The 26,331-nt window shown below is 51.6% G+C and overlaps 5 protein-coding genes across 5 annotated transcripts; 4 read left to right on the top strand and 1 right to left on the bottom strand.

The window, feature by feature from the left end:
- Positions 1–1,426: 1,426 nt before the first annotated feature.
- On the bottom strand, positions 1,427–2,763 carry N7462_001141 (putative C2H2 finger domain protein; the record flags this gene model as incomplete). The annotated part of the gene is made up of 2 exons (XM_057072867.1): positions 1,427–1,561; positions 1,648–2,763. The coding sequence occupies 2 exons, from the start codon at positions 2,761–2,763 to the stop codon at positions 1,427–1,429; spliced, it is 1,251 nt and encodes a 416-aa protein (XP_056939397.1).
- A 7,501-nt stretch (positions 2,764–10,264) lies between these two features.
- On the top strand, positions 10,265–11,232 carry N7462_001140 (dienelactone hydrolase family protein; the record flags this gene model as incomplete). The annotated part of the gene is made up of 4 exons (XM_057072866.1): positions 10,265–10,293; positions 10,347–10,417; positions 10,473–10,520; positions 10,625–11,232. The coding sequence occupies 4 exons, from the start codon at positions 10,265–10,267 to the stop codon at positions 11,230–11,232; spliced, it is 756 nt and encodes a 251-aa protein (XP_056939396.1).
- Positions 11,233–11,984: 752 nt separating this feature from the next.
- N7462_001139 (uncharacterized protein) lies at positions 11,985–15,205 on the top strand (the record flags this gene model as incomplete). The annotated part of the gene is made up of 2 exons (XM_057072865.1): positions 11,985–12,194; positions 12,242–15,205. 2 exons carry the CDS (start codon positions 11,985–11,987, stop codon positions 15,203–15,205), a joined length of 3,174 nt encoding a protein of 1,057 aa, XP_056939395.1.
- Positions 15,206–15,882: 677 nt separating this feature from the next.
- On the top strand, positions 15,883–16,205 carry N7462_001138 (uncharacterized protein; the record flags this gene model as incomplete). The annotated part of the gene is made up of 2 exons (XM_057072864.1): positions 15,883–16,116; positions 16,194–16,205. 2 exons carry the CDS (start codon positions 15,883–15,885, stop codon positions 16,203–16,205), a joined length of 246 nt encoding a protein of 81 aa, XP_056939394.1.
- A 6,065-nt stretch (positions 16,206–22,270) lies between these two features.
- On the top strand, positions 22,271–23,652 carry N7462_001137 (putative C6 finger domain protein; the record flags this gene model as incomplete). The annotated part of the gene is made up of 3 exons (XM_057072863.1): positions 22,271–22,391; positions 22,510–22,971; positions 23,009–23,652. 3 exons carry the CDS (start codon positions 22,271–22,273, stop codon positions 23,650–23,652), a joined length of 1,227 nt encoding a protein of 408 aa, XP_056939393.1.
- Positions 23,653–26,331: the final 2,679 nt, after the last annotated feature.

Raw genomic sequence — 26,331 nt, 5'->3', positions numbered from 1 at the left:
ACCCATCGAATGTGAGGGGCAACCTTCAGGGCCGTAGCCTTGGACTGAATACCAAAAGGTGAATGCCGACTAAGCACCTATGCTCCTCACTCGGTCATTTAAAGATTCATAATTCGACAGGACATTGATTTATACGGCAGGGTCCTATCATTCGCCGCGCTCAACATAAAGCGACCATCTGCATTTTCCTTGATGATATCACAGCCTTATATTGCGAAAAGATCTGAGGGCAGCTATCGAGTTAAACCCTATCGAGGACCAGCTTCCCATGATGAAGGGCTCTGTATGCTGTCCGCCAGCAACCGTTGCTGCCGTTGCTGGTCGGTAATCGGTAAACAGGGTATTATTCGCGAATGAGGCCCATGGATATGCCACAAGTACGGAGAACTCACTGAACGGCAGTCCGGGAAACGCAGCAGCTGATAAGGTAAAGAAGTGATGGTCAATTATTCGAAGACGCTATTGTTGAAAAACGCATCGAAGTACCACCACTCGAAAACCGAGGGATTCAATAGGGCGATCTGTGGTCCAGAGGCATGAAGCTAAGATTATGGCCCCTACCCTAGATGGGGACATTGATCCGCGGCCAATGAAGAGGAACGGAGCATCTGTGACACATCACGGCCTGTCTCTCGAGCTGGCTGTGGTTTTCACTAATCATGAAGCCCGTTGGAACCCCATGAAACCACGTCGAAGACAATAGTGTGATTCTGGTGTCTGAGATTCCGGATCGTGTTTGTCCAGATCATGCAAGACGGGCCTGCTGTCATGAACAGGTCCAGGAGGAGGATGGAGAGGATAGGAATAAGCAAAAGAAAAGCGAAGAGTCAACAAAATCCGGTCTAAAGACAATTTTGTCCCATATCAGAAGTATCAGAAGAATCCATGCACGGATGTTGCTATATACCATTGAACACCATAAGACTCGCGGCCTCGTCCCGTAAAAATCAACAGTGAAACTCAAGTGCTCACTCGCTCTGTTAAAACCACAAAAAGAATCACGATCAGTACACACGTCACACGTCAGGCTAAGAAACAAAGATAATCAAACAAGTGTGAAATGACACCAAATCAAGCCATCCCAATATGCCCAGTCACACACCCTTCGCCGGAGAACACGCAGAATCGATAAAATAAAAAGATCAGAATCCACCAGGAACCCCCGACTCCCTTGGCCACTGTAGATACACGATCCATCGTCCTCATTCCCTCCCCGGGGATACATACAGAACAAAAAAAAAGGAGGGGCGTGAGGTTGATATAAGTGAGGAGTCCTATCGGATCCAAGCTCCACAGGGATGCAAAAGAAAAGAGAGGAAGAGAGAGGAAAGGTGGGGAAGAGAGATAGAGAGAAGAGAGAATGGAGGGAGAGTGGGAGGAAAGACAGAAAGAGAAAATGATGAAGTGGAACAGAAGTGAAATGCGCCTAAATGCGCCCGTTCATAACAGGACTTCCATCCTCACTCGGCCCCTCGCCCTTGATGGTGCCATCCGCAGCAGTTTGGTTGCTGATCACGTCAGAATCACCATCTTTGCCACAGCCTTTGACCAGGATGTGTCGCTATTGAAGAGAAAATATTAGAAACAGAGGAATATAGAGATATGAATAAATTAGAACAATGGGGCCTTTATAAGGTGGAAACGTACCTTCAGAGCATCTTTGCGTGAAAAGCTCTTATCGCAATGAGCGCATGGAAACGGTTTCACCGCCAGGTGAATCCGTTTATGGCGCTTCAAATCATGATTCCGGTTGAAACTCTGAGGACACTGGTCACACTTGAACGGTCGGTCAGCTGCAGGTGGGGGAAGGCCATGAGGAGGTGGGTGGGCGCCATATAAATGCTGGGCATTGGCGACATGGCCGCTATTGAATCCGGGTAAAAGACCAGGTTGCATCCCGCCCATGACCGACATGGGGCTGTTGGGGCTATGGACATTCGTCATGACAGGACCATTCATCGCGGGGAGAGAATATGAGGGCCACGGCTGGCGAGGGAAGGCCAAGGGCAGCTGTCCGCCGGGACTCTGCTGACCCATCCGACCTGTAGGATGGATTCCCAGCCCGGCGGACCCCATGGAGTGCGGGCCGCCATACATGGTCGAGTATCCCGTCTGGTGCGGATTGGCGATATGGGCCGAGGCGTGGTAAAGGGAGTGAGCTTTCGGAGCATATGGATCATTCGAGGGTAAGGGAGCCGGTGAGGAGGCATGACCCGATGGGTAGAGACCCATGGTGACCGGGAGGGAACCACTGGGAGAGATGGTGGAGGGTGGTGCCGGTAAGCCCTGTTGGAACGAAGCCATGGGAGGAGCTTCGAACGGCTGGGGTAGCCCGTCGGTGGTCGGAGGAGACGTGACGGCCGCTGATCGGCCTACCACCCCAGAGGGGGAGAAGGAACTGCGGGCTGAATACGGAGGGTTGATTCCCGATGCCCACTGCGCCGAAGGGGCGCCGTATGGAGTTGTCCCGGTGCTGGTCCAATAAGTCTGGGGCAGGTCCGCGGCGGAGGACGGGGCCAATTGGTGGGAGACTGTCGAGGTTTCCCCGGACTGGTTTGTGGCGGGAGGCGTCAATAGGTTCCCCACGCTCACATTAGTCGGTGGATGGGAGGTTGGCGGGTGATTGGGGTAGGCCGGGTACTTCGGGGCCGCGCCGACGAGGCCAAACGGCGGCGGTGGTAGTTCAAAGCTGGGCAGCGTCGGGGCGGCCGGGCGGCGGGTGTTCAACGGCTGTGTGGCCAGCGCATCCAGCGCCGGGCCCATACCCGGGGCGGGCACTGCAAGGGCAGCCAGGTTGGCGGAGGAATCTCGCGGAGGTCCCGCGCCGAAGAGATCTGTTTCGGGGAGATTTGAGGGAAGGTGGGTAGGCAGAGGCCCAGCAAAGGTGTTTCCAGGGTTCAATGTCCAATCTCGAGCGCCAGGCAGGGCCCCCGAAGGGCTCGAAGGATCCAGGAGGGGCAAGCGTCGATCGCTGGGGGTCGCGATCGAAAGTAGAACCGATTCTCGACACCTCCCAAAGCGATCTCCACCAAATACTAGTGAGAACGGAGGCCGAAAACTCGGTCTAATTTGGGTCCTGGAGCGGCGTCTCGATTGTGGGAGGCAAGCCTTCGTAAAGCCTCAGGAGTCAAGTAGTCTGGCGATTGGAAAGATCGGCAGAGGCCGAGTGACCGAGCAAGTCGTCGAACAATCAAGCGTCGTTCTGGCACGGAAAAAGGACGTGAAATGATGCGTTCGTCAAGCGGAGAGTGCGCAATCAAGTGGGAGAGGAAAGATCAAGGATAGATGGGGAGAGGGGGGAGGATAGGGAGAGAGAGAAAGATCACGGTCGACGATAGCGCGAGAAGGGCATGGTCTCGTCTGGAGCAAGTGGTTGTCGAGTCCAGAAACAGCGAGAGCCAAGTGGGAGGATTTGGCGAAGTGGACGAAGTTAGTAGAGAGTTTAGTTAAGACAGCGCGAGGACGAGCGAAGACGCGCTTCCACAGGAGTAAGGAGGGAGTGGGGAGGGAAAGGTGAAGCCGTGGCGCTGGGGAGGCGCAGAAGCGCGGGGAGGGGGGGAAGGTAATTATATAAGGAGGTCAGCGTCGAGATGTCAAGAGAGTCCAGTAGGAAGAGATCGAGACGAAAGGTGAGCTTCAGAGAGGGGACGAAAGGGGGGGGGGACCGATAAAATACAGGTAATAAACGAGGTAATCAGATTCAGAGAAGAAATCGTAGGGATAATAGGAATATAATAATAATATAAATAGAGAGATAGCGAGAAAAACGCGAGAGGCAAAAGGGTCGATTCGTTCCAGTTGAAAAGTAAAATACCAAATCAGCGAGAACCAGAAAAAAAAAAAAAAAAAAATATTCCCCCCCCAAAGAGTCCCCCGTCCTGATGGAGTTTGCTCCCCGGAGGCAGGGAAAAAAAGCCTATCAATGATGACGGTCTAGGCTTGTCGCAGACTTTGGGGATTCGCAACTTCTAATATCTCTTGTTAGATTCTAAGGATTCTAAGGGGGGGGGTTCTGCAGAGGGTGGTGGTTGTGATTCTTATTATTCATAGGCTAGGGACTACGTTATACCCATTTTTGTCAGAATGGTAAGTTTGGGTAATTCGAAGGTGCAGAGTTGAATAGTTGAGGAGAGAGGGAGTCGAGGAATGGCACGTATGGCACGTATGGGGGGGTATTTTATTCGCAAGGCAAAGGAAGGTCAGAACAGGCGAGGAGGCCGGCCAGTCAGCCGGGCCCATTGGGCCGGAGTCGAAACGTAGAGACGAGGACCCATCTGCAGATGACCCATGCTGTCAGGACGATTTTGCCCGCGGATTACGAGATTAATCTATTGTCGCCCCCCTCGACTACGCTAACTAGGTCGCGGACTAGGGACGAAGGACTAGCCCGATCTTTCGCTTACTATCGGTACTACAAATTACTCCCTCAGGCTAAACCTAGGGTCGGTAGGGTAGGAAAGGACCAGGACCGAAAGACTTCCAATACTAGTCATCAATCATGGGTGGAAAAAAAAAAAAAAAAAGAAAAAGAAAAAGAAAAAGTCGAAGAAAAGGAAAGAAAAGAAACAAAAAGAAACATGGGCCCCAGAGACCACGGTCGGGACTGGTCTGGCCAGCGTGGGGAAGAGGTTCAGTGGAACCCCCCAAGCTGGTTCGATCTGGCTGGGATTCCTCTGGGACTTGTCACGAGGGTCACGGACAGGACTGAGACGCAGGGAGGCGAAAAGGGGAGTCGAGAGAAAGCGAAGACAATGGACCTACAGGAGTCATAGCATGGTCCTACGCATGCACGCAGTGGTACTGTAGATACTCCGCATCCGCCAAATGAAACCAAAAATCACCGGGGGATTCCTGCTCTGGGAGACCTAGGCGGGGGGCGATTAATTAAACACTGATACACCATTCGATTCTGATTTCGATTGCTGGCCAGGGGGAGGAGAGCGAAGAAAATCAGCTAATTAAACCGGTCCCAGACGAAAAAGAGGGGGGGAAAGAAAGTGGGCAAGGCAACGTGGTTGACAGGCCCGGACCCAGGGCGACTGGAGCTAAAGCCTAAAAGGTCGAGAACCGATAGTCTCGTTCTCGGCCCATTCCTCCTCAATCTTGCATGGCGGTAGCGGCATATCTGCATAGCTGCTCAGGTTGGACGAGCCACCATCCGGAATCGCGGAGTATATCCCTGGGTATCTGACAATCCTACAATCCTAACATGCTCGGAAACTCAGCCAGATATTTGCCTGCTGAAATATGAAAAAATAAAATAAAATAAAATAAAAATAAAAATAAAATAAAAATAAAATAAGAAAAAAAGGGCGAAGGAAAGGGAAGGGAAAAGGGAAGGAAACCAGAAGCTATAGGATGGCCAATTGATCCAGAGTAGGACTCCATTCAAGTGGACTGCCTGGATCGGACTGTGCTTCGCCGGTAAACCGTTCCGAGTTGACTGAATCGAGATCGAGCTCTGTATCACTCGATCGGATCGCCTCTTCATGGCTAGGACCATGGAGGAAACTGCTTATTACGAGTAGTCTTAAGGCAGAATCAAATGCGTGGAAGAAAGGCCAGAGAATGTTGACTGTGAGTCTGGAGTAGGCAGGATGACCATTTTTTTTTTTTAATTTCAATGGAATAATTATGATCATATCCAGTACATGTACAATCATCCCTCGGTTTTTGAGATATTTCTTATTCTTTCCTGCCGCTCTCTCTGTTTTTGTTTTCTTTTGGTCCTTTTCTTTTTTTAGGATTCCTCCTTGCGTCCCGACGGATCGCGCGAAAGTGATTGCGCTAGCATCGCGGAGAGAAAATTCATTTTGGTCCGCCCTCCGGCTATAAGCCGGCATCCGATCATACGTGTATGAATTGGTACGAAGGGTCGGTCCTGTCGCGCGGTGAGATTCCTGCCCAATGGTGCGCGTGTCAGGAGCGCGACGCACGGACGGTCGGAATGGCCCAGAATACGAGAGCCATGGGAGGTCTAGAGTATCGCTCGGTAAAGGCAGAGGCAAGCGAGCTGCGGCGCCCACCATTCGCCCATTTGGAGGCGCACGGGAGCGGATCCAGATTAGCTTCGAATACTTCCTATCCTCCAACGAGGTCCTTTTTTTTTTTTTGCTCATGCCGGGGTCATCTGCAAACCCTTTTTCTCGCCCCCAGTAGCCGAGGAATTAGAGACAAACGACGAGGGCACCAGAGACTAACGAAACTAGGGGATTTCTGGGGAGCACATTTCTCCCAATGAGAGACCATGACGGCGGAGACGGTAGCTCCCGGATATACCGACAGTTTCGTCGTGCTGCTTGCTAATTTCTGCTGGTTTCTACGCGCTATCGGTCCTAACGTCTAGAAATAAACAAAAAGCACCCTCATAACTCTGTTCTCCGTCCATGGATGGCATTGGGCACCGGGTCTGGATACCACATAATCTGTGACTGTACTGCATATCATATAACACGATACGCACTACTCTACCTGCTAGCCGCTGAGCTCGGTTCGAGCGAGAGAGCGCTATACAGTAGTACTATCATGCCCCATCGTTCTAGAGACGCAACTTCCACGGACGACGAAACCGCTTTTCTTTGGTCCGGTGGGGAGGACCAACAGCAAGGAACCAACCAACGTGGAGACTCCGCGGCCATCCTTCGTCTCAATTCCCCGATCAAAGGCGAGAAGGTAGAGGGAGAAAAAAAAAAAAAAACCGCGAAACCGTCCCTTCCTCTCCCACTCCCCAAACCTGTGCCAGGAGGGCCCATCGCCCAGGGTCGAGGGACCGTGGCACCCGTTAGTCCGCCATCACCAATCGCCATCCGCCCCAGGTAGTCGGGACTGGTGTGGAGTGACGGGCGCGTGCGATCGGGGTGGCGTCCGGAATGGCTCTTCCCCCCCCTAGATGACTACGGAGGAGGTCTGGAGCCCTCCACACGAGGTCAAATGAATAGCGACCAGGGGCGAGAACGATGATGCGGTGTTAAAGAAACAAACGTGTGCCGTCCAGCACATGAGTTCCATGGACCGGACGAAGAGGACCTTCTTATCAACCAATAGTCTCGCCGGTGTGACATCGCGCTTCCCCCGTTCTGCACGGACACCCTGTATCCTTTTGACAGATGCGAAGGTTCAGCCCGGAGGAAAGGAGGCGGCGCAGAACAGGCCAAAACGGTCGTGCCCTGTCGATCGGGGTCGATAGGGAGAGAGAGGCATGCCCTGTGAGACAACATCTCCCGTCCTTGAAAAGCGTACGATATTGTTATCTGTCCTTCTCGATCCACCTTGAGGCCCAGGTGTAGGCAATGAGAGGAATTTCAAGGGAGTTATGAACAAGGCCGGGAAGAGGGGGATTGCTTGACGACAGGGAGACCTGGAGAGTTGAAGCACGTTGAGTATACAAATATACCGATCCATTATGATGATGAACAATCCACATTACAATCATCATTTGATATCCATTCTTCTTACCCTGCCTTGAAGGGGACGCACTATTCTGCCAGGCGGGAAACAGTCTCCACAAGTTCCCTCCAGGTTAGTTGATTGGTTTGGGTGAGATGTGAGGTCGTCCGTCGGAATAAAGATAGGATCCAGGAGAATTATTCCCTATACTAACCTATGCATATCAGAACTTGCCGCGGAGTACAGAACTCGACATAGGAGTGGGCTGCATGGGCTGTGTGGGATGGTTGAGAGGGTCTCAAGGACGGGTAATTGATCGGTCGCGCTGGGCGAAGGGCCCTACGTTTGGGGTAGCATCCTCTCTCCCTGAAGGATTCTGGCTGCATCTGCATGGGATCACAATCGGGACTGCAGTCTGCTCGTTGGTTTTGCAGAGTCCCTTTGGCTCCCTGGTCTTGACTTTCTGTATCCACCAGGAAAAGGGGAAAGTGGAGAAAATATGCAAGGCGGACCAGCGACCAGTCTCTGGACGGTCACATTCCTGAAGGACCACATGCCTCCGCTCACTTTGATCACTTTAGGTCTCTCGAAATTCTTTTGTTTTTGAATGAATGAATCAAGCAATCAATGGACGCGCGGGGTGATGGATTTGCCCTATCTTAATCAACGGTTCATACAGCGTGAACGAAGAGGCATGGCACCTGACAAATTTTCAAGGGGATAGGAATGAGATCGTGACCTTGGAATAGGAGTGAAGTGTCTGCTGCTCTACATATTTATCTACATAGCATTCTTCGTATGCAGTGTTTTCGCAGTGGGGCAGAGTCGACGGTGCTAACGAGCACAGTCGCAGGGTTGATGACGACGACGTTGAGGATAAGGAGTGTCGGAGAGTAAACCCGGAATCCTACGGATGTCTTGATCTATCTTGGCTGTCCACTCCTTTCCACCTCCACAAATGATATCTATAGTGCGTGTCATCGTATTACATATATTTTCCATGTAAATGCCAATAACATGTCGCAAGAGCCCAATCAAGCAAGTAGGCTGATGGTGGCCGATACATCCGGAGTCCCTTCAAAAGAAAGAGACAAGCAGGAAAAAGGAAAAAGAGGAACAGCCAGCTGGCCCGGGAACCACATCGCCACGGTGGCCCCGTTGCCGATTTTGCTCGAGGCTCCAGTCCTCATGCAAAGCGGCTCTAACGCCGCAATTGTGACAGCGCCGGAGTGGATCCCATCCTGAACTGCTGTCAAGGGCTCAGGCGATGTGATCGTCGCCACTGTCGGGTCCTGCCGGTGTGGCTTCGGGGAGGCTTCACGGCGTTGGATCTGGCTGGTCGAGCGACCCCCCTGCCGCCGCCTCCGGTGGATTGATCGACGGGGATCCGTTTGGAGAGAGGCAAAATGATGCGCAGGGTCAACAGTCGATGAATGTACGGACAGGGCTGATGCATATCGCGTCGCTGGGCTAGGAAGATCGCTCGATCATTATCGCTCGGCGCCTTTCTCTGTACTCCGTGTATCTTCAATATTGGATGAAATGTTCCGAGCTGATCGCTATACTATGATAGAAATTTGGCGAGTGGACTGGTCTCATACAACAGATTGACTGGTATCATAAATTGGAGGTGATTCCAAAGTTGAGTCTATGTTCTTGGGTTTGTTTTGATTTACTTTGCTGGACGGGGGCTCCTCCGTCTTGCGATATTCAGGTTATCATCAGGGATTGGGAAGATATATGTATATATATATATATATATATCATTCAGCATACTGGCAGGCAGAGGAGTCAGTATACAGAGTTTTGGTACGTAGGAAGGTGTCTAGAGCTACATGAAAGTAGTATACGGGCATATACCTGGCACCCACGGAGCTCCACCGGTTGCGAGGAGTGGAGCATGATCCATCACCTCTCCCGAATTCATCTATCATCTCGGTCAACATCCGAGAAGAAAAGAAAATCAGAGAAACTTGCATGTACAGACGATCTAGACAAGGGTCCACTGGTCCACAAGCGCGTGGGACGGCGTTTGTGAAACGTTGCACGCTCCCTCGACCTGGTGGGATTCATGTTACCCTGGGAAGAGCCCTGGCTGAAAGCCCCCTGCGCATAAGATCTACATTCCAAACGCGTGGGGTTCTGCTTGTCCTAACTTTCAATGGATCCTAGGCGATGGACTTGTATAATCATGTCTAGATGTCTGATCGCGAACCCCTGAACTGCTTCCTTCATCCAATAAGGATCCTGTGAACTCAACAAAAGATCAACCTTCAATGCCGCAGATGACTTCTAGTTTTGATAGCTGGTGTTAGTAAATGTCAAGAAACTTATAGAATAGATACTTTCTAGACTTTGGCCTTGATCTTCTATCGAAAGAGAACTGGTGTGAAATACATATAGATATATATATGTATATATACACATATGGAAAATAGAGAAAGATTGGTGTACACTCTGTGCCAGGGAAAACTCAAAAAGCTTTGTGTATACCACAGGATCAAGTTGGAACCCAAGGCATAAGCAGACAAATGTCTACGGTGCTACAAGAATACCCGGTCAATTTCATAGTTGCAGGGTGTGGGCTTCACGATTCACGATTAACGGCAACGGACATGGAAGAACGGGAAAGACAGGAATGACCGCTCCGATGACGTCGGTCAGTTCATCCCCCCCTCATCCGCTCCCCCACCTCACCACCTCACCACTTCATCACTCCATCCCTTCATCCTTCTCGTTCTTGCCCACCGACCTAGGTCACGTTTATTGATCACTCATCAGCTGCTCATTGTCAAGCTGACACTTGGCTGTTCTAATTGATTGACCATTGAAAGCCTCTCGCTCTCAACTACCCAACATCCTTGTTTTTTCGCCAAATATGTCTGGAATTAGCAAAGCGTGCTGCTCGTTCGTTTGAACCCCCACTAGTAGGACCATGGCTCTTGGTTGACTCGTCACAGCATCCCTCCGGTGGTTTCTAAAGGATATCAGGCCAAAGGCACCTATCAAACCATCAATGGCCTGAAAACCTGTGCGTGCGATCGACAATTGGCGATGCGAGCTGATCGTGGCTGACTTTTTGACAGATGTCACTGGCCCCGAGTCAGCCTCGAAGGCCATCCTGGTCGTCTTTGGTGCGTAAGGCTTGTTTCATCCTTCTGTCTGTTGGTCTGTTGGGGAGGGAAGCCGGTCAAGAGTGGAAACGTCTGGAAGAGCCTCGACTAATCAATGGTCCCAGATATCTTCGGCTTTTTCGACCAAACCATCCAGGGCGCCGATATCTTGGCCACCTCCAACGAGCAGAAGTACCGCGTCTTCATGCCTGATTTCTTCGAAGGGAACCCTGCCGACATCTCCTGGTATCCCCCAACCACGGACGAGCACAAGCAGAAGCTCGGGGACTTCTTCTCCACCCAGGCATCTCCACCTAAGACGCTGTCCAAGATCCCGGCCATCGTGGCCGAGGCAAACCAGCTCGCCCCCAGCGGTGCCTTCCAGTCGTGGTCAATCTTGGGATTCTGCTGGGGCGGGAAGATCGCCGCGTTGTCCGCCGGGGCGAACAATACCCTCTTCAAGGCCGCGGCGCAGGCTCACCCGGCTATGGTTGACCCGAATGACGCCAAGAGCGTGAACGTGCCCTTCGCCATGCTGGCTTCCAAGGACGAGCCGGAAAATGATGTTGCTGCTTTCAAAGCTAACCTGCAGGTTCCTAATCATGTCGAGACGTTCTCGACTCAGATCCATGGTTGGATGGCTGCTCGGTCGGATCTCGAGGATGCCGAAGTGCGCAAGGAGTACGAGCGCGGCTACAAAACCGTCCTGGAATTCTTCCATCAGCATGCCTAGATAATGCATGCATCATCGAAGATTCATTGTCTTCCCTCCCCCTTCATCCTCCCTCGGCCTGCCCCGCTTCCTCAAGGGGACGAGGGGGAAGGGGGGCCACAACGGGATTGGAGGTCGAGGATTGAGGCGCCAAAAAAAGAGTTGGATACTCTTCCCATATTTCCTATTTTTTCTATTCCCTTCAAAGCACCCTCCCGGCCAATTTATCGTACCTTCAATGCATTTATGAAGTTCGAGCGATCTGTCCTCTCCCATCTCTAGATAGATTTCCTTGTCGCACACTACTGGGCAATATTCTACCGTGATGTATCAACGTATCGATCAAATTCCGGTCCATCCTCGCCTCTGATAAGGACATCCATACTGAATTCCATAGGCAAGATCCAAGCTCTCCGGCGATCCTCCACTTGATGATCCATGTCTATCAGAGACTACTATGGAGTAGTAAGATCGCTGTTCTCGATCCACGGATATCGGACCAAATTCGGCGCCCCGCTTCCCGCATTGTGCCAGGTGCCGGTTCCCGTTTAACTGCCAAACCGGGGAACCCGCGACGTGCCGAGGGAACCGATGATCAGCTCAGCTTATCGGATTCATGATTTCTTCCTTCTCGCTCCTAGTCACCACCGCCGGCTTCTTGATTTTACACTTCACATGCGATCTCCCCTTTTCTCTCGCCCATTGGCAGGGTGTTTCGGTCTTACGGCTAGAGGACGAGGTTCCTAGTCGCCTTGTCACCACCGGGAGCACTGATGTCATTCATTTTTGGCCGCCGTCGGTCGCAATCCGATGTGGCCGCCGACCACGCTGAAGACGATGCAAGACGACCGACACAAAGACATCTCAAGTCACTCACAAAAACACGGGATGATTCAAATGAATCGGGTATTCTTCATGGCTTGTTTCGACGACGAAGCGAGAGCGGACTGTCTCCAGATGCGTCCCCATCTGCGCAGAAATCAGTAAGCTCAGTTGGCAGGACATATATTGACCGCCCACTAATAAAAAGGTCCAGATCCGAAACAGCCTAACGCAGCTGCATACGAAAGACCTGCCACGACGAGCCAGAGACCAGGAACAAAGCGAACAAGCTCGCCGACTATCGCGGGACTGTTCCACCCCGAGTACCCCAAGAAGCCCCGAGATAGCGGCAGCAAGGACATCGCATAGTGAGCCCAAACAGCCGGGAAACATCCACGATTACCTCGAGTATAGACTGGACCAGTTGAATCCTCCCTACGATGACCCCTCGGGTGGCAACGCCCATCTCTCGCCCAAGTCCAGCCTTACAAAAAAGGAGGTCAAGGCACTTCTGTCAGGGGCGCCGCATTTCATGCTCGAGAGAGGCAAGCATGGCCGTTGGTACCCACAAGTGATTTTCCCCTGGGATGAACATAACCCGTCAATCCAGCGCATGTTGGATCGGAAACCATTACCCCATGCATCTTTCACCCTCTGTACCCTTCATGGCCATCTCCCGGTTCCGGATGATTGGGCTGTAAAGGGCGGAGTGCCAATTCCCTTACAAGATTGGCGTCGAACTGGTGCGCCCAAAAGAGCAACCTTCGACGTCGGCGTATTTGAAGTGCCCAATATGCTGGCCAACAATGGAAAGGAACCTGGAACCATTGGGTTTCGGAATTTTCTTGAGCTCTCAATTGCCGACGTACAGCAATATACGGGCCCCGAGGAGCCTTGCCAATCCCCCAGCATGCAGCGGGTTTCCTCCCTTCCGGCCACGGAGGCCTTCGAGTTAATGGACCACTATAATAAACCATACTCGCAGTGCCTGAGTGGCGCCGTCTTCGACCGCTGCAAACTCATCCGAGATGGACCCTCTGCCTGGAAACGGATTGGGATCCGCGATATCAATATGCTGTATCTTGTACAACGACTCGATCAGCTACGACAGCTTCGTCTAGATGTTCTGCGAAATGGATCAACAATCACAGTACTAGATGTGGAGACACCCAATGAGTTGCATAGTATCCTTCATACGCACTTTCTCTACCCACACCCGCCACCCGCAGACCTGATGCCCGGCCATCCACATAGCCTAAAATCGCAGATAAAAACACTAGCAACAGTCTTAGCCACACCAGGGGCATGGATTGATTTCAGTTTGCCAGAGTGGCGCTTTCGGGCTGGTCAGATTCTGTGGGAGGTACCACCACATGCAGATGGCGACTGCCTTGATCCTAGCTCATACGAGGCAGGAACATCAAAACAACCCTGGATAAATTCTGGCGCGGAACGAAAATGGTTGCTAATCCAGATACTCCTGGCTGCAGAGCTGCTCTTTCGTCTTGATGCCTTTGTTCGTGTTGGTATGCTCCATGATCCCCATGCTGGTCAGATCCCGCCGTATGAGCTCCAACATTTTGATAAATTACGAGAAGGGAAAGTCAACTGGGATCTTATATTTGTTCGCCGTTTTCTTGATACCCTGGATATCTCTTGTGGCAAGGTTCCATCCACACTGTCACCACTTGATGGTTCGCCGGTGGCTTCAACGGGCAAGATGACTATCAAGTCTCGACGCTTTTCTTTATTCGATTCGATTAGCCGCCGAATATACTCAACGTCCAATTCTGATGTACTGGGTCCTTGGGAATATCAGATCAGCTCCCAGCATGTTCGGCAGCAACTCGAAGGGCTATATGTTTTTGCGGAGAATATTGGATGGCCAAACATCGACGCTCTCAGAACAGCTTTTCAAAGACTCTTGAAGGAAGACACCAATCTATTTCGTCCCATCATCAATATTGATGGTTCTTGCAAGCCAGAAATTTCCTCCGGCACGCTCTTCAAGATGCCGCTTGCGAGACAAGAGATGTACAACCGAAGTAGATCCCGACGGTGTGTCAAGCTGCGCAGTACACACCCCGACGACCAGGATTTGCATGCGATGGAAAATCTGGGTTGGATCTCTCGTAGCTGGCTGTCAGGGCTTGTCATTCCGGGCGAAGCGATCAGTCATCTCTTGATTGGGACTCTGCTGGAGAACACCCCTGACGCAATTGAGCGGCTTGGTCCTTTTGTCAATCTTTACGGGGGCTTTCTCTTTCGTGGTCGAAGTTACTGGAGCAAAGCCAGCATCGTCGGGCGTGTCTTGTCCGGTCTCGACGGGGCCCAAACCTGCATGGGGTGGGTTGGGAGCGATGTGCTCCCGCGCGATGCCTTCACCTTACAACCGCTGGAGCCCGGATGGTTTGAGATTAAGATGCAAAAAGCGATGCGTAGTTCAAGTGGAAAATCACGCATCAAGCAGGGAGGCAAATTGGCCTTGGAGTCGACACCGCTCGGCACGGGTGACATCACGGCGTCAGCGTTTACCCTGCCCGTCGACCCGGCTGCATCATCGCCTGCTGCTACATTGACTACAACGGCGCCGGTCGTGCGCTTGGACATGTTGACCTTGTCTGTCCGGACTCCCAGCAAGCGAGGGATCACGATCAGCGACCAGGCCTCTCTCAGCTTCTCCCTCCGAGCCGGAGACGCCATTACACTTCTCCCAACTACAATATCTTTTCCACTCAAGTATAATGTCCGCTTCGTCTCCGCGCATGAATGCCGTCCACCCCTTGGCTTCACATCGCACCATCACGACTGCTCGGGGGCCGATGAGGACCCGCCGCAGACGGCGACCTCAAGCTGGGCTCCTTACAAGCGCCTCCCGGGCCACCCTCTTCACCAGTCGTTTCCATACCGGTACATCCCGTTCGAGAGCGTTACCCAGTGTCTCCCACCACAGAAAGCGTCGTTGACCCCGAGTTCACTGCCCGAGGTGTTGGTGGTGGATGCGCGTGGGTGTCGAGCTAAAGAGACTTTTGTGCGGGCGTGGTGTGCGTCAGTTGGCTACCATGCTCTGATTGGGCGGGTTGGCAGGACATGTATAGCCTGTTGCGTTCGCGAGGCAAATGCGATTGAGGTCATGGTGGTAGTGCGGGTGGGTGAGGGCGTGAGGGCGTGAGGGATGGGCTGAGTGGAAGGGACGCGGCGAGTTTCCAGTCGGGAATGCGGGCGCCAGACAAGACCCGACCCGGATGACCCCCCCCTATTTGTCCGGGTAAGGGATATTCCTCCCCTCTTCCATCCAAATGGACATTTTCACGAGATACTAACGACGATCAATTTCCGTGTGATGAAGTCACCTTCCCCGTGGTGGCAAACCCGAAGGGAGCTCAGAAATTTGGTGCAAAAACAGGGTAGCCAGAGGAGATATCTGATTCCCGGTTAACTGTTTATGTTCAGAGTGGTGAAGCCAATGGATTATCTCCTGGATTTGGAGGATGATAAGCAGGAGAAGCCTGTAGACAAGGACGAGCTGGTGCGAGTAAGGATATAGATTACCATATTATACTATCCGATAATCAACTAGTCACGATCCATAGTAGATGCCTACCACCGAGCAACTGTGAGATGAGCATACCTGCCGAGCTGGTAATTCCTGTACATGACCATCACCGTGGGAGTGGAATGATGGTCCATTGTGGATGAGCAGGCTCGCGTCTGAATGTCCACCTTCACATCCTCGAGGTCCAGCGATGGGCACTCGGGAATTCCGGCGACTGTCTGGCAGGTCCTTGCGTTAGGCATCACACTCTGCGGCCGTTTAAAACCACACAGGACTACCCAACGCCCAAAGGGATGTTGTTTGATCGAATTTGGCTTATTTGGCCGGGCGTTGGAGACTGGAATGGTCTAGCACAGGCGGAGATTCCTTCACAGCCACCACACGGGGACCGAACGCCCAACGCCCAACGCCCGGAGCCCTCTGGGACGTGGGTTGGGATCGGTGAGAATACCACCTTCTCCTTCGGCGACCGCGACCGCGACCGCGAGGACTTCAACGTCGAAGACTCACCTCTTCATGATAGGACGGTAAGAGCAAATGGGGCAGAGCAGCGCCCCATGGAGCCTTTTTTTTTTTTTTTAACCTCTTTTTTTTTCCCTCTCAGGAGGACGCGTAAGGCAGGTTGCAAGTTAGAATGGGTGACCCGTGAGGAGAGCCGAGCATCACCGAATAGAGTCAAGGGCCCGAAGATGGTGAAACAACGGGGCCCCTGTCGACCAAGTGGCCCAGGGCCAGTGAGGTCCCTGCATTCAGGGCCCACCGGACAAGGGCTGAGATCGGATTTCCCATGGAAATGAGGATGATGACATCGATCTTGGATTCTACCGTCCTCGGTACTTCGGACATCCCATCCACGAAGACTCCACCTGAGACCATCATATGGTGCTCCTTATAAGGTCGCTTCAAAGCTATGTTGCTATTCGCTCAGCGGATCGTGTATGAAGCTCAGAGTATGTATATCCTGAAACGTAATCGGCAATTACCGAATCATCCGGGGGGAAGGAACTGTTGAGGCTGTGCAAAAGAAAATACGCCGGTGGGAGGCGTACAGCAGGAATTATTGATATCTAATTGTATAACAAAAGGTCTAGGAATTAGAAATGGAAGTATTAAAATGCGAGAGCATCTCTAAATCTTATGAGAGTGGGTGAGAATTTAGGGTTATTCTGCTGCAAAACAACTTCAAGATAAGGACTTCCACATACATCGTGAATTCTCGGACGGCTTGGCCCTTGGGCCACGGGCCTCTTAAGTCCATCCAGCAGTCGAAGCGCGATTCGCGATTTGGGCCTGCCTTCCATAGAAGCATAGTCGGAATGCACAAGATGACGCACCCCGGCTTCACCCCCATTCTATTCCACCGTCAACTGCCGAGTTCGTTTAGACCGGGTTCACGGAGTGTTTATTCCCAAACAGTGACAAGACCCGAAAGGATGGCTGACGAAGGACTGTTGAGGGGACCAAGAAGAGAGGAGACTCTAAATAATGATTTCTACAGGGGCGAGCGCATCACCGAGGAGATACCGAAAGCGGACTAAACGGTGGCCATGACTCTACAGGATGCAGATAATCCCACGGAGCCCTGCCGGCAGTTGGCTTTGGCAGGTTGGAAAAATGGCGGCCTGCTAAGCCCGGAACGGTCTAGCGGATAATGAGGAGAAAAAGGAAGGGGTGAAAAGGGAGAACAGGCCAAGTCAGCCAGGATGCTCCATCCATGCCAATCCCGTCAGCCCATCCCACGTCAGACCTGGGAAATCGTTGAAACGGTGGCAATCTATTTGGAAATAGATGATCCCACCTTGAAGGGCAGCATATGGGATGATGAGGGCGACGGCGTGCATATGTGTCCAGAACCTAATATACGTATATCCATAGCACGTATGTTCGATGTTTTTCTACATCCTTGCTACAATACCATGTATAGTTTCAATATAGAAATGGCAAAATCAGGGAATTAGATGTGTGGTCATTGGGCTTAGCCTGCTGCTGCTGATTATTTTCTAACATTGTTATTACTCTGGAATACTGTTAAGATTAAAGAGCGCTGCCGATAACAACCCCCTTCCCCCCTTCTTCCTCTTCCTTCCGGCTCCTCCTGTTCCCTCCCCGGACCGCTCCATGAATCGTGGTAACAGAGAATCCATTGTCTGAAGATGTCCCCTACCATGCTTCTCGAACAATTCTGATGCCACACTAAGACTACCACGCCCCTCCCTTTTCTTGGCCTTTTCCCTACAACAGAAACAGGATCCGGCTCGAAATCAAAGATCTGAGTCAGCGCTGGACCCTTGTTTCATCGCCCCGATCGGCGGACGTTGCTGGTGGGCGGGTTTCGACCCATTCGACCCAACCGAGGCCAGCCAGCCAGCTTTTTCCGGATCATCCACACATGTGCTCGGAAAAGCATGCTCTGCTGGAACAGTGGGCGTGGCCACCCCGCGCGGAGTTCAGCGAAACCTGCGCGAGCTCACCTAAAGTTTCTGAGATTGGGGTAGTAAGCACCCAACATGGGGTTATGGAGTGCAAGATGGTATGCATTAATGCCCACCAGGCAAACTCTGTTTCTTGGAGAGGCCAGTTTGGAGGGGAGATGCACTCTTCACGGGTGGGTTTCCGATATATGGAGGGCGAGGCGCAGTCCGTACTTCGGAGGTACGCAGGATGCATTCCGTATGGAGTATGGAGTATTAGTACGTGCACCTGGGTTTTCTACAGCAGTTATTGTGGATGCTAGGTTCATCGCGTGCTTGACCTTCGCCGCGTCAACACCAGTCCTTCTCTCTTTCCTTCGGCTACGGATGCAGACCGACCTCCTGGGATATCGCCCCCCGGTCGGATCCAATCAGGCCAGGCGTCCTCGTTTCTAAGGGCTCGGGCTTCGTCGATCTTTCACCAGACTGTCACTGGAGGCGAAAGGCGATGCGGGGCCTACGTCTATCGCAGAAAGGCATGTCACGGTGTACAATTCCACCATCGCGCCGAAGACTTGGACGAAAACGCCGTGAAGGTGAAAGGGCGAGGAAGGTGGAAGACGCAAGCCCAGCGATCTAACGATGATGATTGGGTTTCTAGGAACAGTAGTTGTCTATGGGTAGCACACCATACGACGAAGATCGTGTCCACCGCCAAAAGAAAACCGATTATCTGAAGCCCTGCCTGCTGGGGACACGTTTCTCTTCATCCGATGCAGCCAGTGAGCGGTCGAGAGGGTGTCCCTTCCCCCTTCCTTTCCCCCTCGAATTATTTTTAGTCTTAGTACACCATGTACTACGCGATCTGAATGGTGGTGGCAGCGAGAGCAGCAGTAATACTTTTCAAGATGACAATCTCAAGTTTATCATCATGGTTACTTCGATATTCCATACTTCGTTTGGGTCCTTATTTGGGTTTTCCTTGGCAAGGTCGGTGTAGGCATACATCCATCGGGTCGTACGCAGGATACGTGTAGGCCACCTCGACTCTCTGGGTGCCTCGTATGCACATAAGTATAATGCAGAGAGAATTTTCGGTTTAATCCCTCGCAGTCTCATCTTTCGCCATCGCTGATCACATACATCCGAAACGGTTAGTTCACTCGATCTTCCGAAAATACGTACGTACCTCCGGTCGGAAAACCGGACTTGGTTCGTAGAAACTTCCTTTACCCCCCCGCCCCCATCTGGTGACTCCATGGAAGCTCGCTTGAGGCTTCGAAGAACAAAAGAAGGATCCAAGAACCTCCTGCCCTCGTTCCGACAGGTGCCAAGGCCATTCTGTAACGCGCTACCGCATCTGATGATCCTTAATAAAACCTTGACGCTGGAAGCCCCACATTGTGCGAGTGGGTCCTTGTTACAGAATGGCAGCGGAGGACGCGAGATCGCTTCCTGCATTGGTACAGTCTATGTGGACAGTTAAAGTGGACAGACGCATCGTGCTCGAACAGTCCACAGGTGCAGTCGTAACAATCGTACGGAGTAGTGAGTGGCCAATGCCTCGCGTCGGACCGATATCCTATCTTGGGAGACAGCCACGCCTCTTTCATGGGAAATTGATACCTTGATCATCTCGGTATATTCCGTTATGCCCTCCAGATGCTTCGTTTCGGATGTGTCACACCCTTTCAGATGTCCTCGCCTAGGCCCAGGCCGCCGAGTCGATATGATTAAGATTGTCCCTGATTGACTGATTTTCTGGAATCTCTTGCCCAAGGAACAGACCCGTGTATTTCCATCATTTGGCCAATACCAGATTGGTTGACTAAGGGGAGACAACACTTCTCATTGGTGGGCCAGTCGTTGCATGGATCATGGGAAGTTGAGTTTTGCCGCCAAAAAAAAGGGGCTAGCATTGAAGAACTGGCACAAGCAAGATCGATCAAACCTCCTCTAGAATCAAATGATGACCAGGCTCGATGTCATCGATAACTCCACACTCAAAAAATTAACCTATGGTCTTCAGCCGTATCTAGTGGTACAGCCCCAGACCGTGGCCAAGCATTTGGACAAAAGCACTGAGAGAAGAAGCGGATAGAGACCTAACAAAAGGGGTTAAAGGTAGCCCCTTTTGAAACAGCAGAAAAGATAGTGAATAGAAAAGAAGAAAAAAAACCCGCAATAGATCCATCGCGTGCGAAGCGTGTTCTTACTTCGTCTATTCGGTATGGGCTGTTACGCATCAGCCGTGGACCCTGAATCTGTTTTTAGCACCAATCAATCTTGTGGTTCGATCCTGGGCAATGTAATGGTACGAATTCTGCAATTTTACCAGCAGCCACATATTCCAGCGGCCTTGTACCTAAGCATGAAATAGGAACCTTCGCGCAATCGCCATCTCCTCTAGTGCCTCTTTTTGCCTTTCGTTCTGATTCCTTGAAACCGGTGCTGAGCCCAGCGGAGGCCTTCGAGAAGCCATCAAGGTTTCCAGTGATCACCCACTGGAATGCCCAGACACAGAAGGTTCTTTGGACCCAATGGGTCCTAGGAGCAACAAGCTCATTGGCCCTGGCTGCCGACCTAAGCTCCCATCGCCAATCACTTAACCGGGCCTTCAAGGAAGAATTCCCCAGTTCATCAAGGATTGACAGGCATCTTTCCTGGGTCTAACCCCAAATTGGTGCTGCGCGACCAACTGCCCACCCGACTCCACTGTGTCAGGGCTCCCAGACCATGGTTCCTCGACACTACCTCATTTGCCATGAACCGGCTCTGAAAGAGAGGGGGTCTATCATACGCAATCAGGGGCTCCTGAGATTTACCTAATCGACCAGGTTATGGTCAATGTCAGGTAAAAAGTATGGATGTACCCAGTGTTTAAAAAAAGAAACACTCAAGCTGGCGAGACGGGTAGAAACCTCTTCGCCTCTTTCCCCTCTCTCCCTCCCCAAACAATGCTTCACAGTCCAAAAATCTGGAGAGAAAAAGGGGAAGGGAGAAGGAAAGAAAAAAATAAAATTAAATATTAGGAAAACAAAGCAGACATTATACTTACTTTGGAAACCGTGCTTTCCAGCCATACAAAGTGTAATTGTTGTCCTCGTGAGGAAGTTCTCCCCGGGGCCCCTGAGATGGGTCTGAGATCATCGATGGTCCATGACAATGACCTGCAGTTGATTTGGGCTAAGTCGATATATCCCGCTTGGTTCTAGTGTCGGTATGATGCAGAGCCACCTTGTTCCACGTATGGATAAACAGCGAAAAAAAAAAATAAAATAAAAAATAAAATAAAAAATAAAATAAAAAATAAAATAAAAAATATAATTCCCAAAAAACCCCAAAATAAAATAAAATAACCCAAAAAAAAGAGACCAGAGAGAGAGAGGGAAAAAGAAGAAAAGCAGCCCTTGGGCGTTTCACCCCGCGATTAGCTTCTAGTCTCTTCGAGTCTATAGGGCATTTCTCGATCTTCCCTCTTCCCTGCTTCTATCGACATTCCTCTTCGTTCACTCCTTTGACTACCGTTTTATTTTATTTTATTTTATTTTACTTGCGTCGCTTTTTACTAATTTCTTTCTGGGGTCTCTTCTCCTACCCTTCCCCTTCTCATGCAACGGGTGCATACCATTCTAGACCCTCCGCCTATCGCTCTCATCCCACAACCCCCTTTCATGAAGCATCCTAATTTCTATAATTATCCTTGATTAATTGGCAATTACTGGGCTGAGCTAGGGTTTCTGGGCCTAACCGACTGTCCAATCTATCCCCGACCGTCTCATACCTCCATCGCAACGCTGTTACGAGGGGCACACATCTCTAGCGAAACACCCTCGCTCTTCCCCTCTATCAGACATACACCTCTATACGACCGACTGCGGGCCTTTCCGACGCCTCGCGACAACAAACGCCCTGAAACGCGCGCAATATCCTGCCTGGCCCAGTGTGGCGCAAGGTGGACCTGAAGCCGGTCACTACGAGTAATACTTCCTGTCGGCGCATCGTCATCGTCCGGGTCTTCGACCCCTCGGCTAGCCTCTCGCTTTCTCCGTCCGGATCCCCGTCCCAGTCCTGTGTCTCGCGCAGGTGTCTGCATGGCCTGGCAGCTTTTGATTTCGCCTTTGCCCCGGATCACGATCTAACGGCGGTTTCATATCTTGCCTGTCTTCCTCCCCCCACACAAAGAGAACGGCGTCCTGTTTTCATTTTCGCAAGGTGCTGTTGATGCGCTTTGGGCCGGTTCAGTGATAAGAATTCGCTCGTGAGAGCTATGCCCGCGGCTGTCGAGGCGATGGCATCAACTCCAAACTCACAAGGTGCCATGGATAGTGCCAGTGCGGCGGATAAGAAGCGCAACAAATTAGGGTATCATCGGACATCTGTCGCATGCGGTCAGTATCTTGTTTCCTTCTGCTCGGCCCGTATTATTACTCCTAAGATCTCGGAGACATCAGCATCGTCGCGAGGTCAACTAGACTATAGAGAGACTATGAATGCGCCCCGATCCAGATTGCGACTCCTACGCACAGGGAAGTTTGCAGTTGAGCTTATACAAGTGTCTTATAGTGCATTGCCGTCGACGAAAGATCCGATGTTTAGTTGCGCCAGATGACGTACAAGGACGATGTGAGAATTGTATACGATTGCGCAAGGAATGCCAGTTCTTTCCGGTCGACCAGCAACCGGCTGTGGAGAAGAAATCACGACCTAGCTCGAGACTCGAAACCGGATCTGCGGACCACTCGACGACACCGATTTCATCTTCGCCTACCAATATAAATACAGACTCCGTGGAGGCATATTACCCGTACCCACAGGTTCCTTTGAGCGCCTCGTCCGGCCAGGAGATGGCAGCATTTAATCCAGCATTTGGGGGGGGTCCAATGACGGGGTTTGCACCGGGTAGGTTGTCTTCTTTACAGGATGATCGTATGGGAACATATGGCTCCTCCTTCTCTCTCCCTCCTGCCTGTCTATATTCCAATTCCGTACTAATAGGAACCAAAAGCGCCAGTAGATCGATCAATGGGACCAGGAGAATTCACGGGCCACCCGGCAATGGAAACCGGAGTGCCGTGGGATGAGTTTACGACAATATCAGACCCACAAATGTTGGCCTCGATAGCCGCCAGCAAAGGACAGATGATGAATTTGGCACCAAACGTCTGGAACCCGGCCGTGCCTGCAGGATTATCACCCAGCTCGCCCATTGCAGGTGCACCGCCGATGACGGGCCAAGGTCAACCGATGAACCCAGGCCCTGCGTATACGATGCAGCCGGATGGAACGGTCTGGCAAGTACCACCGCAACCATCCCGAGCCATGAGCTATCCCGGTCAGACGGACATGAGCGCCTCATACCCGAGCCAATTCCAAGCACCAATGGCCCCCGATCTTAAACGCAGGATGACCACTCCAGCCGCCGGCTCCCAGGGCTCACCCATCCCCAGTCCTGACATGCAAACCCCCGGAGCGGTTCCTTTCCAGCCCCAAGCGAACATGGGATTCACTCAATGGCCTCCCATGAATGCCATGTCTGGCATGAGTGTCGTTCCCTATCCAATGTACTCGGGCGATGTCCAGCAACCACTCTATACCACCAACGCTCCTCCCATGGGCCATCCGGGAGCTCCAGGGCGTTCTGGGCCCTAACAAACTACTGCTATCTCTCTCTCTCCCCCCATCTTCGAACCATTTTCATCCACCTTACTTTCTACCGGGCCTCCTTCTCGCACAGGTTTGCCATTTTCGACTTCAGATCATCTCCGTTTTTACTAGGTCTGGACCTTCGTCACGTTCAACATATACACATCACATTCCTAGACAGCTTGTTTCATTTCTAATACCCCATGGGATATATACAGCTTTGGGTTTTTTTTCCCGCCTGCGATTTTCGTTGTTTCGACCCCTTTCCCTTTCTCTTTCTCTCGCCTCAGTCTCATACATCATGGCGGGTCTGCTTTGCAGCTGGTCATTAGCGGGCGCAAGGGTTTTTGGGCGGCATTTTTCCTTTTTATCCCCCCATCTGTTGATTTATTTTATGGCATGCCCCAACCATTTCAAATCTCTTTTTCTTGTTTCCCGCGTCTGGCCTCGTGGATGTCTTTAGGACCCGAGAGAGCCAGTCGTTGTTTGCTCTTTTTCAACTTGCATCCCCTTGATGATTTTCTCTGCTGGTCCTCGAATCCAGCTTGACTGGGGATACTTCTATGAACGGAATAGTCCATTGATACACAACTCCGGTGAGGGTTTTACTTTTTGGGCATTATATAGACTTTCTTTTCTTACCCTTTCCTTCCACTTTTTCCATTCTTATTTTCTACGCTTTTTTCTATTTTTTTTCTTTCCTTTATTTCTTTTCTCTTTTCCTGTTCATTCATCCTTATCTCCGTCCGGCTCCATTCTCAGATGGCTTCACACATCATTTGCCTGGTCTTTCTTTTTTTATGCATAGTCTTTTATTTTGTGCGTCCATCGAGTTTCTACTTGATTGAACCCGGGGTTGTGGTACCGGGCCAGACTGGTCTCTGTGAAAAGACTGGACGATATCGGCCTACACTTTATGAGAGCCGATCCCTCTTGATTCGATTGGAATTCCTCCCCCCGGGTGACGATGACGCACCGCGACAAGCCCCCGGCTGGTACACAAGCAGACGTCTATGTCATGACATTTAGTGGACTCATCGAGGCCGGTTTCTGAGACGATTACATACTGTACATATTTACCTTCTATATATGGAACTGGATCTTGCATGCTACGTGAGCCTTCTGCCTATTTCTTGGAATCCCAAATCCATGCATACCGGCTTTGAGGAGCCAGTCTTAAGCCTTAACTTGGAAATTGACCACGGGTCGGGGATTTTTGCTTCTCCTTGCCTGCATTGTTTCGTGAAGGGGTTAGTTTACCATAGGCCTTGAGCCTCTGAGAAGAGCCGTGGCTTCGGAGACTCTTTCCTATGGGTGCTTCCCCGATGCTGGTAGACCGTCTCAAAATACTTTGAAACAATTGATTAGACTGACAATCGGGCGCATCTGCTGCTCTCCGATGCCGGCCCAAAGGCATTCTACAGGGTTCAATGTCACTGGTCTACATACGACCTGCTCCGAGGAGATGGGACGTCCTCTTCGGCCTTCCGGCGGCCACCCCCTGTGGATGGCGTCCGCCGTCGCCTCGACTGGGCCCAATCATGTTCACGGGGATCTCGCATCACGTTATCTTGGGACGCACCTCTTGGGAGGCAATCGAGGACAACCCGAAGGAGGCTGGATTGTATATCATATCCGCAGATCTTCCTCGTGTATCTCATCCTGGTTCTCCTCTTATCTCTTCAGACTCTGTCTTATTCTTTTCGATGGTGGGCCGGATCACCGTCGGAAGATAAGGACAGAGCCCGTCTGGGCGAGTTCGGCATGAACGCCCAGCAAGGATCCTCCGGGGGTGGGAGATCCGGAGATCTTGGAATCTTGGAGATTGCTCTTTTTGTTCGACATCTCGGCGAGTCGCATCCAGCCACTGGCATCTCTCTTAAGAAAACAGCGACATCCGGCCGGATTGTGATGGGCCACTGGGGACTACCACGATCGGGATGGTCTGCGTGCTCATTTCCTCCCTTCGACGGGCTTTTTTTTTTTCTCTTCTTGTCTCTGTGGGTTTATTTCCATTCAATTTCTTTTTTTTTCTCTCTCTCTTCTCGCTTTCGCATATCTCGTGAGGACCACAGGCGCTTATCTGAAATGGTCACGAAGCGCCAATGACACCGGAGCCCGCATCTCTCAAGTCGGCGACGTCCCACGGCCCCCCGAGATATGCCGCTCTGCAGAGACTGGCTGATCTGGCACAATGGCTGGGCAGATCGTCATGCAGACTTATCGAGGCCCCTGGTCGTATCAGCCGGGACAGAGGCTTGGGGACAAAGTCCTTATCAAGTCTGGGCCAGCAGGGAGCAGGGTTGGAGGGAGATACACATATATATATAGAGGACAGATGGCGCCGACGGGACTCGGGAGTTTGGAGTCTGGATTCTGGATTCTGGATTCTGAATTCTGGAGTCTGGAGTCTGGATTTTGGATACTAGAGACCGACCGAGACCTCGAGACCTCGAGACTTCGACTTCAGGAACGGATCTAGAAGCCCGAGGTCTCCGTATGTGACCGATGCGCAAGGTCTCTGTCTCCACGCACGCTCTCTCCTTCTCTCCCTCTCTCTCTCTTTCCTCGTCTGAGTAGGCCAGCGGGCTCCCCGGGCTCTCATAAGGACGCCCTGGCCCTGGTCCTTTTGGCCTTTTGCTCATAACCGCAGATGCCGCCTGGAAAAAAAAATTACACAGAACG

The sequence above is a fragment of the Penicillium macrosclerotiorum genome (assembly GCF_028827735.1).
Source record: "Penicillium macrosclerotiorum strain IBT 26536 chromosome Unknown utg000001l_segment0_segment0, whole genome shotgun sequence".
In the NCBI taxonomy this organism is placed as follows: Eukaryota; Fungi; Ascomycota; class Eurotiomycetes; order Eurotiales; family Aspergillaceae; genus Penicillium; species Penicillium macrosclerotiorum.
Note: the sequence above shows the minus strand (reverse complement) of the source record. Positions and strands in the feature narration are given on the sequence as shown.